The sequence below is a fragment of the Pseudopodoces humilis genome, chromosome 8 (genome assembly GCF_049639895.1).
Source record: "Pseudopodoces humilis isolate 2021_Gansu_Grassland_sample_001 chromosome 8, ASM4963989v1, whole genome shotgun sequence".
Taxonomy (NCBI): domain Eukaryota; kingdom Metazoa; phylum Chordata; class Aves; order Passeriformes; family Paridae; genus Pseudopodoces; species Pseudopodoces humilis.
The window spans coordinates 18,011,607-18,025,439 of NC_142207.1; the positions used below are offsets into that span (position 1 = coordinate 18,011,607).

General features: G+C 33.2%; 1 protein-coding gene across 2 annotated transcripts in view; it reads right to left on the reverse strand.

Moving 5' to 3' along the window:
- The window catches only part of LOC102108924 (sodium channel protein type 2 subunit alpha-like), a 61,019-nt gene that overhangs the window by 21,050 nt on the left and 26,136 nt on the right, over positions 1-13,833 (reverse strand). For both annotated transcript variants that reach the window (XM_088059137.1, XM_005519747.2), the window contains 4 exons: positions 11,926-12,164; positions 10,804-10,977; positions 9,225-9,581; positions 7,854-8,339 (listed from right to left, as the gene is read on the reverse strand). In XM_088059137.1, coding sequence (XP_087915263.1) covers positions 7,854-8,339; positions 9,225-9,581; positions 10,804-10,977; positions 11,926-12,164 — 1,256 coding nt within the window. The remainder of the gene's footprint in view (positions 1-7,853; positions 8,340-9,224; positions 9,582-10,803; positions 10,978-11,925; positions 12,165-13,833) is intronic.

Here is a 13,833-nt window from a genome sequence, read left to right on the forward strand (position 1 = left end):
AGGCAGTTTCTTCATTAAATAAAACCCAAATATTGTAAAAATAATTTTCTGTCACATTCAACTTAGAAAAAGTAAAACGAATTCATGGTCTGATCCATCATCATTAAATAAATTACTGACTTAATAGAAGCGAGATAAAGGTTCATAGTAAGCATCCATTATAAATCTATGAGTGCAAATTAAAAGGCAGTCAAATTTTTAACTGCATCTTCCCATGTAAACTCTGCTGCAGATGGTTCTGTCAGCATGGCTGCTAAAAGCTGTGACAGAAGTGCAATTTATAACCAATACAAACAAAAGCTACTATAATTCTTTCCAGTAATGTTCACATAAAGCCTTGACTTCACTATTTTTTCATATACTCTCAAACAACTGCATTATTAAGAGAAAAACGTCATTACTTAATAAAACTCCTCTTCTTTGCTTCAAGACCCTAAATTAGGAAAGAACCAATACATTTTAAATAAGGTGACATTAATGATATTCTTTCTAGCAATAAAGCTAATAAAACTAATAGGAAGCTTGAGATACACGATGGATTAGCACAATCAATCTTCTTATCAGCTCATAAATGTAATTATCAACCTCTAGAACACACCATGCCCTGTAAATATTTATTTGCATCTTCAATGATATCACATTTTCCTTTATAAGGAAACACTTGAAAGCAATTGCTTATGATGCAGCATTCTCAAGGCCTGAATCAGCAAAACAACATGCTTGACTAGAGCAGAAGCCTGAGCAATACTGTCCAAATCACACACAAAAATAAAAGAAACAATCAGACTATCTCAATGGAATTATATTTTACTGAAAACAGTATTATAAATATTATTGTGTAGAATATAAATGAAAAAAAGCTTCATCACCCACCCAAATACTTGGTTAATGTATGTTTAATCAGCCTCCATAATATTCTTTCAGAGCAGTGCATCTCTTATCAACAGCTTCTATCATTAAAACAAGCTTTGACCAACAGCGTGTTAATGTGCCCATTTACAAGAAAATGCATTCACTTAAGACCCAGTCTTGCTCTCATTTGATTCTGTTCTAGATTTCAATAAGAGCAAGAGCAGGCTACTGAAGTTTTAAGCTTTACAAACGGCTTCATGATTCAAGTGACAAAATAAAAGGATTCAGCCATTACAAATTGCCTTTAGTAATTCAGCCATGTGGTTTTATCCTTTCAATCTTGAAAGCTGCACTGTAATTGAATGAGAAAAAATACAAAATAATGGAGATTGATGATTCCAAAGGGATTCTAAACTGACTTTAAATCTCAGATCTTATGATATTTGACTTTCATATAATGTTAATAATGTAATTTTAAAATCTCTTTCCTTAGAGTTTTATCTGGTGTTTGAAGCATATCTTGGTTAAAAAAATATTCATTAAAATCTGAGAATTCTCAGAATACCCACCAATATTATTTTTTTTTTGGCATCTCTGGACAATTAAAACCACAATACAATATACGTAAATCATGCCACAATATACTCAAGGGTATAAAATGAAATATTTGGTGATCCTTTTGAAGCCAGTGAAACTCTGCCTGAAGGAAACAGCTTTTCTGTTCCTTTTCTGTTCAGTCTGAGGACTGAAACCTCAATCCCCTCCAAATTTTGATGCCTAGTTTTACTAGAATAATTTAACCTCTTTAGTTTCATGTAACTACTTTGGCTCCTGTGCAATAATAGCTGTCAGTATTCCTGAAGGCTCTGCCAATTGCTCATCAATGGAGAGCAAGTTTGCCTGTAATGAAGAAAATCCCTAATATAAATAAATATACGTGCAGTTTATAAAAATGATGCTGACTACTCCGTAGTGTTTGTAATTTACACAAATAAGTCCCCCAAATCATTTACAGAATGCTACTGTGAAACACATTCCAAACACCACTATTTATAAAGGGGTTTAAGAAAAGAAGAGCTGTAAAATGTTTAGCTCTTTAAGGAGAGTTATTTGTTAAGCATAATTTTAGCAACTATGAAACTGTTTGCTTTGCTTCCAGTTTATAAAACTCAAGATATGCACTGTCCAAATGAATATAGTGTGCGGTTTGTAGCATCTTGAAGATCTGCATTACAGTGCATTGTAGATTTAAAAGTATAACTGTAATTTTTACACCAGTAGCTGCTGCAATAATTCAAATCTTGTTCATTAAGGAGTCGAACTCATGGCAGTAATTATTTCAAAATCACTTAACACATATCATTAAATATTTACATTTATAAGGGCTGAATCAAAAAGGGTTGTTTTTATTTTTTAAAAACTATGCATGCTCCCTTTTTCTTTGGCTTCTTTAGCATAAAACATTCCAGTACTTTTATGATCCATACTTCAAAACCTGAAGAGCATGCAGTTATTGCTAAATACTGTATTTAAATATTCAGAAATACCATTAGCGGAGTTAAAAAATGTTGGGTTTGCCAATCCCACCTGACCATGCTGTGATGTGAGTCCCGTGACTCAGCAGAGAGAAGCTGTGCATGTTTCTACTCTTGCAATGGATAGGGAAGGTACATAGCTGAATAGCATGCAGGCCAGTCAAAATCCATTAAAAAGTGATTATATATATATATACATATATATGTATAACTTGCTTAGGTAACCTGTGTGAAAGTGGTGACACGTTGCTCTACCTGGTTAAAAAGCACCAGAGCTGCATTCTTGATTGCTCCAGCTTGGTTTTACCCCTGTGAGAAGTAAGAATGGTAGGTAGTGAAGTTCAAGACACAGGATCACTAGTTTTTCTCTTTTTGGAATCTCTAATTCAAACACGGCTTTAACACAATTAAAACATAATTATTAAATATTTTATTATTAGCTGGAAAAAGGGAAATACAAACCAACTGAAATGTTCAACAAACTTTTCTACAGAGTTTTTTAGTTTATTTTAGATAAATTAGAAATATAGAAGCTAGAACTAGTAATCTGCACACAAAAATTGTGAATCATAAATAAAAATTGAATTAATAAAATTAATAAAGACATGGTTAGCAAATCTGGAAACTATTCCTGTATTTATATAGTCCTTAATGCTTATTAATTAAAATTTTAAGAGTCTTGTTTTTTTGCTTCATTTCCTAGTCTTTGTTTAACTGGCTATGTGATTATCTTTTTTATTTGAAAAAAACATGTACATACAGGAAGCAAAATACTTTGAAGATGTGTGCCTTCCCATTCCTTCTTCATCTTCTAATAATGGTAGTACTTCTAGATCTTGATAAAAATAAATGTCTTTAATTTATCTTAACTTCAATGTGATGAATTATCACATTGTTTAAGTTTCTAGTTTAGATTTAGTATGCTATACACTTCTGAATCTCTAATCTTTATCTTGTTGTTTCAGAAGAGGATTGTATCAGTGTCTGGACAGTGGAGCATCAGTGTATCCAGAGATAAGGTTGAAATCATTAACCACAGCTAGCCCATAAATTAAATAACTTGTCACTTCTGAAGATACTGTCCCAGAGCTGGTCAGTTTTAGAAAAAAAATTTAGATTGTTGGATGTTTTAAGCATGCTAAAAAAATCATCCAGCAAATTGATTAAATCCTGCTGAGTCTATTTTGGCTAAGAAATTTATTGGAGCCCAATAAAAATGCCTATCTTTTGGGAATGCAATAACTCTGCTCTTGTATTTTTCACTTCATCTAGACACAAAGGCCCTGATGAAGCCAATCAGAAAAACCGAATTTCTTCACTATTTTTAAAATTCAGTAGATTTGCTGATGAAGGATTTTTTAAATTTTATCAAAATCATCTGCTGTGATCATCAAAAGTCAATTGAGTAGCCTTATTTCTCCAATCTGAATTTGTATTTAATGTACATACACTGTAGATAGAAAAGTTTTTGGAACTGTGAATGATTGAGACCTGTAGGTATATCTATTTCTTTAGTTGTATAATAAGTTTTCCATAACTGTGAAATATATTTGAAATTATTTTCCCATGTTGAAATGCAAAACTATATTTATAAAGGCAATCAGCCGTAATGAACAGTTGTTAAGTGGTATACTATATACAATAGTTAGGAGTCTTATGTTTGGGAAGATTAACATAGTTACTCATTTCACAACATAAACAGCATCCACTAATGCTAATGCTAATGTTAAACCCCACCAAATGATCCCCTTCACCTATTTCTAATATTTTTATCTTCTAAGCTAATGATCTTGAGTATCTTTTTTTCAAAGCAGAAATCTGTTTCTTTTCTAATGATTATCTCATTGTGTATTGCACCTCTCTTTTCTGATTATTAAAAAAAAATCCTCCTTCAAAGTATCAATGAAATATTCACTTCTTGAAGGTACTTTCAGCCAATTATTACTCTAAAGCAGTGAGTAACATTATAATCTAATAAGTGTTACCTTTCCATTTCACCCAAAAAGAGATTTCCTCAAATTTCTAGTGATATGTAGTAGAAAGATCTTGTTTAGGTCTGGAATTTGCAATCAGGTTGCAGAATAGGTTCTGGCAGATTTTGGAATTTATTAACTAGCAAATTAATTAGAAAGTATTTTCATGGAAGCATGAAAGGGGAAAAAAAAGACAAAAAAAGACCTAGCCTTCCAAAAGAAGCTTGATGGCTAGAGTTCTTTTCTACTATAGCATATCTGATAAAAAAAAATAGGAAATATTAAATTTTGTTCCTCACTCACCCCCAATTACAATGTCTATAGTAATTACCTGCTACCAGTATATTCCTCAGGGAAACACAGGCCATGCCCCACTTCTAGCATGACAGACTTCAAATAATCATTCTGCTCTTAACATCAGTGAAAGTCAGTAAGAAGCCAGAAAAAAAAGATTCGTTTTACAGTTCCTTGTGCAGATCTAGCTTCCCACAGCTCTGTGGTTAAATAAAATCTTAGGGGATACCTCCTCAGGGTATTTTAAGTGCAAGGTACTGCCACAGATAAGGCAGGGAAAGTGCTGCCCCATCTCTTACCCCTCCTTTTGCAGACCAGGCCTTCTAGCAGGAATGTTTTCTCAGTGGGACCCCTTGAGAGGCAAAACAAAGCAAGTGATGGTGTACTGTTCTATAGAGGTAACTTTTAAACACTGCACCAATGTACTCTTTATCTTCCTTAAAAGACAATCAGAAGGCAGCAAAAGATTCAACAGTACTGTTGATTTGGTAGGAGAAGACTGGGAAACTTCACAAATTTCTGTCACACGCCAGAACTTCTGTTCCTATATTCCAAAAGCCAGTGGATTTTTACACACACAGTAAAATAACCCCACTTGAATCTTTCCATAGAAATCATCCAGAAGGAACGGAATAAGGAATCCAGAGCAGAAAGTGAAATTAATATAGAATTCACAATTTTCAGAATACTGTCTGATTAGATACTGTTCACAATATGCACATTTGCACTGTATGAATACATGTCAGACAGTTAAACAATAAACTTGTGTGTGAGCAGAACTGGATAGAAATACTATTGTTCCAGTTTACCGATGGTATTGACTATACAGTCTACAAAAATACTGAAGCAGCATGGAAATCCTAAACCTATCTTAACCCCTTTGAAAATTTCACCACAATTTCTTCATATAAATACCATCTATCATTTACTGCTGGATTTCCCACAGCCACCTGAAATTTTCACTGTCAAATTGCTTGTTTATTAGTGTATTAGTATTATTAGCTTATTAATCAAATTGCTTTGTTTATTAGTTTATTATATGTCCTGGAGACATATAGATACCAGTCCATTTTAAAAAGGGAAAAATCCCTTTTGATTTATTATTTCCCAGAAACTTCAGGATGGCCTTAGAAAATAAAGGCATGATGCCTCACCAGGCAAAGCTGGGGCTGAACAGAGCAATTGACTTGTGAAAATCACCTGGAAATTGGTATTCAGAACTTGTCAGCACATCAAGAAGGGCTTTTACTCCATTTTCTTGGGGTGTACATACATCATATTCCTCAGAGGTTCTGATAGAATATACGGCAGTACACTGTAAACTGAGCCTTTCAATCTACCTTGCAGGAGAAATAAACCAATAATACCCATGGCACAACCAGTCACCTGCCTTCTCTGAGGCAGAGAAAGTGGCAAAGGCTGCCAGGGGATCACTAGCCAGGAGTGGATGGGAACTTCCCAAGTTCCATTAGTGCAGAGGCTAACATGCCATGTAACCACAAATTCAGTATCTGCACAGTCCCCCCAACTTCCTAATGCATATTACAAACCTTTCAAAAAGTAACATATTCAGCAACCTTTTAGGCTTGTAACTTGAGAGATTTAATAGGAAGGCACTAATAATGGTATTTATCAAAGTTAGCCACAAGGACAGCAGAAGATATATACTGTAATGTCATTTAAAAAAAAACAAACAAAATATATGAAAGGACATATAAGAATTTGATACAGGTTCATTGGAAATTAAAACCAACTTTTCTTAGGTCACCTTATATGAAAAATGCTTAACTCTCAGACCCAGAATCACTCTGAAAGTTTTGGGGCTTTTTTAATACTTTTAATTTACAATTGCTTCACACTTCCTGTATCTTTTATATTCTAAAGTTACCATGGATAAGCACTACTGCTATACTGTCCTTTACATCTGGATTGAAACTTTGTCTCATAACTGAGAAGCTCAGATGATAGAATATCTTGCTCTTCATCGTAACAATTATTACACAGAGCAGCATTTTTTGCAGCTGCAAATAAACACACACTCTTGATGTTCTCTAGCAAAAACCCCATAGCATGATCATGGCTATGCCTTAATGTAATATGGTGTAGATTGATATTGCTGAGGAATACATCATTATTGCAAATTTGCCAGACACACAGTTATGATAAAGTCACGAATGCAGGGCTTCTTTATAGGAGAGCTTTCTTCATGGTAAACAAACCCTTTTGGATTAATGAGTTACTACATAACATCACAGTTTCTAATCCAATTGAAAACAAATTCATCCATGGTTCTTGATCCCTTAAACCTCAAAGTTCCAAAATTTCTAATGGCACTGAATATAATTATATTCTGCTAATGCATTTATTAGCTTGTCTTTGATCACTACCCCAATATACAAAGTTTTCCTTGAGTACCATTAGCACCTGTTCAGGATCACTTCTGGTATTTGAGCCACTTAGAGTTTGAAACACATGGCATTGGTTTTTTAGACCAATTTCTGTCACTTTGCACAGTAATAACAGCATAAATATATAAAATAAAAAAAAATAAAAATAAAGCCTTTAAGTAAGCTGTTTCTGCATGCATCTATACTACAAGGTCATCCTGCTCTCCAGGATAACTTGAGCTGCTGCTTACTGTGACATTCATTGGTGACTAGATTACTTTATTTCAGTCAGCCATAGTCTCTGAACCCAAAGTCTGTACAAATATTACTCACAAAACTTTTTAGATCATCTAGAATACATTACTGATTTGTCTCAGGGTTAATTTTTAAAACTACTCTAAATATTGAAAGAAATGTTTTTTCTCCACTTACGTTTGCTTTGGTATAAAAAGCTCCTTAATTGTTCCTTATCTTCCTACCCTTATTCCATAAACTCTTATCACATGTAAGTAGCACAGAAATAGTTTTTTATCAAGTATTTACGAGTTCTAAAACCTCATAAAATCATGAAAGAAATAATCACATTTAAAATCAAATAACTTCTAAATTTTAATAACTGAAATACTAAAAATGTAAACTCTAACAATCCTCTACTATACCATTATATTTTTTTTTGAATGGCAATACATAAAATTCTAAATTAGAAAATATATTTACATGGGATATTACAGTTTTTAAAAAATTCTAAGTATGTAATTAAAACATGTAAATGTATGTCTACAATTTAATAGTTAAAATATAAAAAATCCTACCTGTTTGCTTTCTTCCATATCAGATTCACTGCTAAATTCTTCTGTATTTAAATTTTCAAAATCTGATTCTCCAAGTGCGATGGGCACTGTCACAGTGAGGCCTGGGTTGTTTATGAATGACATATAATCGTTTTCATCAATTACATATTTTTCCACACTGCTGCCTGTGCCTACACCACTGGTGGTTCCATTCCCATCTTTAAGGTAATTCAGATCTTTGCTTATTTCAACAGCAGTGTGATTGGAAATGCAGCTGTCTTTCTTGTTGTTTAGCTCTTCAAGTGCTTTGATTTCCTCTAAAGACTTCTGCTTTCTAACAAAGGCTTTTCGGATGAACTCCCGTATCTTTTTTTTAACGTAATCTATGCCTTTCTGAATCCTCGCCACAGCAATCTGGAGATTGTTCATTTCATTATCATCATCTGTAGCAGCAAGGTTGTCTGAACTAAACGAACTCAGCAGCAAGGCCAGAAATAGGTTCAATACCTAAAAAATGAGAGAATACAGCTATATAGTAAATACAATCATATCAGAAGTGTTAAATTTGGCACTGCTAGGTTAACAGTTCTACATGATGATCTCAAAGGCCTTTTCCAATGTAAATGATTTCATGATTCTAAAAAAATCAGAAGAGCAGGTTGCAGATCATAAATAACTTTTTGGGGTTCTGCATATTTTTGCTGGTAAAATGTCAAGATTGCAAGGTCAGGTAAATGACTAAGAGACAAACATGAATTCTATTTTATAAAAATTTAAATAATGTTAAAAATATCACTAAAGGAAGAGAATTTTGACAGAAAATTTTGACTGCAAATTTTAACAGAAAAATAAATTTAAAAATGAAGTCAAAGTGTAAATGGTGCATCCCTTTTATAACATTTATTTCTAGGAAGTTCTCACTAATTCAATCTTTTCCAATTGAATTTTGCATTTTAACTTGTCAGCTTGAATTTAAAGTTTTCTATAAAGGTTTCTTGTACAATCTTGAGTTAGAAGCTTTTTAACACCTTTTTAAGCCAGATGGTGAATCACTCTGGGTTACATTTTTGTTTTTTACATATAAACAATCCAAAAAGTTCAGTACTAAAAATTTAACAGCACCTCTAAATTAGCTGCAGCACTTCCACGATAGGATGTTGAATTTGACGTTTTAGTTTCCTTCTAAATTACCCATAGTAAGAGTACTTCAGTGTATAGAAATGTGTAAAAAAGAGGAAAAGGAAATCTTCATGTGTTTTTACCCCAAATTTAGCACATTCAGATTAATTTTTTAATTCTGAGCAGAAGGATGACAAATATTTTCATTTCCTAGCTGTAAGTCGGGGAGTCATCTGCATCACAGTTAATGTTAAAAAAATGTTCAACACGTACCACTAGGTTTCCAATCACCATGACCAGCATGAAAACAATAAGGCACATGGTTTGGCCTGCAACCTCCATGCAGTCCCACATTGTTTCTATCCATTCTCCACACAGCACTCGGAATACAATCAGGAAAGAGTGGAAAAAGTCATGCATGTGCCAGCGAGGAAGCACGCAGTCACTGGAGATCTTGCAGACGCATTCCTTGTAGCTTTTCCCAAACAGCTGCATCCCAACCACAGCGAAAATGAACACAATGATGGCCAGCACCAGGGTCAGATTCCCCAGAGCTCCCACAGAGTTGCCAATGATCTTAATCAGCATATTTAGGGTTGGCCAAGATTTTGCCAGTTTGAAGACTCGAAGCTGCAAAACAAAAATGCATATGAACCGTTAGTGTTAGTTAGGAAATAGAAGTTCGGTCCAAGTTTAGCAGAATAACCAATTTCTGTAGATGACTTTGTTCTTCAGTAGTACCACATTATTATTTTAAAGTAAAGCAGGGAACATTGAGTATTTGTCAAAAATGCATTGTTTATCATTTCATTTCAGTGATGCACATAGTAAAAAAAAACCACATAATTTGTGTTTGTATGGTATTTTATTTTACTGTTTTTGAATGTCCACTTGCAGATTCCTGAAAAATTCTTAAAGGCATTTTAGAAGTTTCTACTCTTTTCATCATCATCACTACACCTTCTTTGCTGGCTTGGTTCCACATTTCCCTCAGCACTACATTAAGCCTTCCATGCTTAGAGGCCAATTTTTTTAAGCAAAACTTAATGCAGACATTGTAATGTCCATTCAAATTTTAAACACTAACTTAAAAATAATATTAATTACCCAAGCTATTATGTGAAGTTGGGTACCATTGCAGGTAGAGCTAAATAAGTCACTAACCTCCTTAGGAGATAAGGTTTTCACATAATGTGGTAACACATTAATTTGGTAATAAAGACTTTTAAATCATTAATCTTGTGCCTCTAGTAAACATATTTATAAACTAGGTGGTGAACAATACTAATTGCTATTAAAAAATACATTTCTAGTAGAAGCTCAATAATATTTTGATTTTAATGTTATCTTAAAGTCAGCTTGTTTTGACTCTGTTATATGTAATGGAGTGACTAAAAGTTTATTGTTGGTGCCCATTAAAAGAAATGTGAAGAGAGGATCTGCTTAAGTTCTTTACAAGTAACACAAAGTAATGTTCATAATATAAAGATGAAAAATGTTATGATTCTTTGTGCTGGTGACACTATGCATGTATTCACAGCTTTTATTATTCTTAATGGAATCAGTGTAAAGAATCACAAAATTCTTAAAAGGTAGCAGTTTATGTTATGTCAACTAAGGATATCAGTTGGATAGAAGATCCGTTGGATAATTTGATACTAAAAGGTATCTAACACCTTAAATTTGTGCTTACCAAACATGGCTTGCAAATTAGGCACATATGAAAAATAATGTGAGTCACTGAAGTTTGTAATATGTATTTACAAAATATGGTAATTATTATAGGCACCAGCACATTTATTTTTTTGAGTGAGACAATTGCATGCAAATATTTAATTATCAAGGTATTTACCAATCTGAATGACCGAAGAACAGATAATCCTTCAACATTTGCAAGACCAAGCTCCATTAAACTAAGGCTAACAATAATACCATCAAAAATATTCCAGCCTTCTTGAAAATAATAATAAGGGTCCATGGCAATAATCTTTAGTACCATTTCTGCTGTAAATATTCCAGTGAATACCTAAAACAAAATGAATTGCTATGAGACATTTATATACCCAAGTAATTTTTTCTTAATCCAATGAGTTCTCTTACCTATTACTATAAAAAACAGCTGATTGCTATCTTCAAATGACTTCTAAGTATTTCTAAACACTGAAAACAAGAAACTAAATCAGGATAAATATATAAGTATATAAAAAAGATGATAGTCTCTAATGTCAGAGTGTCTAACTATAGACTCTCTAAAGTCTGTCTTGTAGACAGGGGAAGCTGGAGTTTCTTGTACCATGCTTCTTGTAAGAATATAGAGGGTTCACACATAGTTGCCATGCTGTGTGACAGCTATTTCCTTTTAGGAAAATGAACTTCAGGATGATAATGTTATTTGAAATATCTCCAAGCACCAAAAGTGAAATTATCAATGCATCTTAGTGTTTTTAAGTCCAGAATCTAACTCAACACTTTCTTGCACTGCATAGTGATTAGTGGTTTGTGCAGCACAACAAAAAGTTTGGGAGCATGCCTTTTTTGCAAAAGTATTTTCACTGCAGGGTAATTGAAAAAAAAATCCAAGAGAAATTCTGACTTTAAATATTTTATCAATTTTGTACAGAAGAAAAATATTTTCTGTGATGTTATATCAGTACCATTGTAAAAATAGCATAATCTACCTTAACATTTGAAAGAAAAAGCCCAAGGTAGACATCAAGAAATCTGGCATCCCAGTGAAGACTGTACTTCCACACATATTCAGTTATTTCATTATAGTCATTAAAAAATACATTTGTGAAAGATAAAGGCTCCAGTAAAAAATCACTTTATCTGTGAAAATCATATATACCATTTCTAAAATGATTATAAAAAGACATTCTGAAATAGATTTAAAGAAATACAATACATTTATAAGTTTCTTCCCAGAAACCTTTAAAAAAGGGTATTTTTATACTAAAAATGACAAACTACTTACCAAATTCCCCACAGAAAGGACACTGCTAAACTGTTCTGTCATTGGGTAATGCTCCATGGCCATAAACAAGGTGTTTAAAACAATGCAAATCGTTATAGCAAGATCAACAAACGGATCCATCACAACTAAATTGACGACATGCTTTACTTTTAACCATGGACTCCAGCAATCCCAGATCAAGAAAGTATTTGCAAATCTGTACCAGCATGGTGGGCATTTCTGTCTGGATTCTTCAAGCTCTGAAAAAAAATAGAAAAAATGAATATTACAAATGTATCTTCTGGCAGTTTTGTTTAAAAAATGGAATTAGATTATATCAATCAAATAAATTGCTCTCAAGAACATGAGATTTCCCTCACCCACCATAAGGTCCACCTTAAAATGGATGTTTAGCCACCTTAAAGTAAGGCATACAATTTATTTAAGATCCTCTACCACCAGTGGACAGTGAAGTCCATTCACTAAAGAATAAATCATGTGAGACAACTCTCTAAAGGGAAAAATGTGTTGGTTTTTCCTAGGGAGAATCTTTAAGAATTTCTTCAGTAGGGAGAAGCTACACATTTAGTTTAGGTTACCTGACTTGCTTACAGCAGATATCTTAATTTCAGATATTAAAAGTCAACAGGACTCACTCATCAATGATCTGCTATATATACTTGGTATAAGCTTCATAAAGGACTCACATTTTTTGTGGTATGTAACATGAGTACTTATTTTGATTTGAGATACTAAAAGGGTTTTATTTGCTACTACACTGAACCACTACAATATCAGATAAATGATTTGGAGTGCATGCCTATAATTTCTTTTTTGAAATGATATTTTAAATATATTGCATGCCTATTTTATTATTTTTAAATTTTAATTTGCTTTGAAAATGTCTTGTACTGTTGCAGTGTCTATTGACTGAGAAACAGAAAAACATATATCTGTGTTAGCAAAACAACTGTTTAGCAATTGCTCTCAATTAGAATCTTTGGAAAGTATTTTTTCTTCTCTTTCACTGTCAATATTGTCAAAGGTACACAAGAATAGTAACTTCTAAGTTAATAACAAGGATGGATATCTAATGTGATGGGATGTTTGACAACAGTGTAGAAGGAAGATTGTTGATCACTCAAGTGAGAAATACTTAGACTATAAAATATGTAAGAAATGTCCACAACAGTTTTGATTAAATTTCTATATAGTGGCATCAACCCAAGTCTGAAACTTCCCATTTTTCAGGCATCCCTTAAAGCACAGAGAGATCTCCATCATAATGACACTTATGGATGATTTTGATACAATAGCTGCTTCACAGATTTGCAAATAAATATTTACTGCAAAAATATAAACTTGGAGGGTAGTGGATTGATTTCTGCATCTAATATTGTTCGATATGGGTGGAATTACTGGAAGATAAAAACTTTCAAACTACTGAAACAAACAAGTTCTCCAGGCAGAAAAAGTTATCATAAGCAGCTAAAGCTTTCTATAGTCTTTATAAACCATAACAGAGACAGTATTTCTGAAGGAATATATGGATTGGGTAGCATAATCACATTTCTGAACATGCAGCTCAGAATGTTGAAAGGCAGAATAGGAATGGCCTCGGACAGAAGTGACCACTCATACTGGATGCTGAGTTGACACAGATTCTGTTGCTGCACATAGAAATTCTGAAATTGCAAACACCAGATGTGGGTAACGAGGTGAACTATCAGGAAAATTTTGTTTACATTGCCATGGATTTTTTTTTGGTCAGGAGACTGGAAGGACATACTATTTAACTGGAGGAAGAATGCAGCACTCTCTAAGGAAATAGCCTGTTTACAGAGAGGAGAACCAAGATTTAAGAGGTACCAACAGCTCACACTTGCATTAATAAAGATAGATGTTTGTGAGAACTATTCTCTTTAGAAG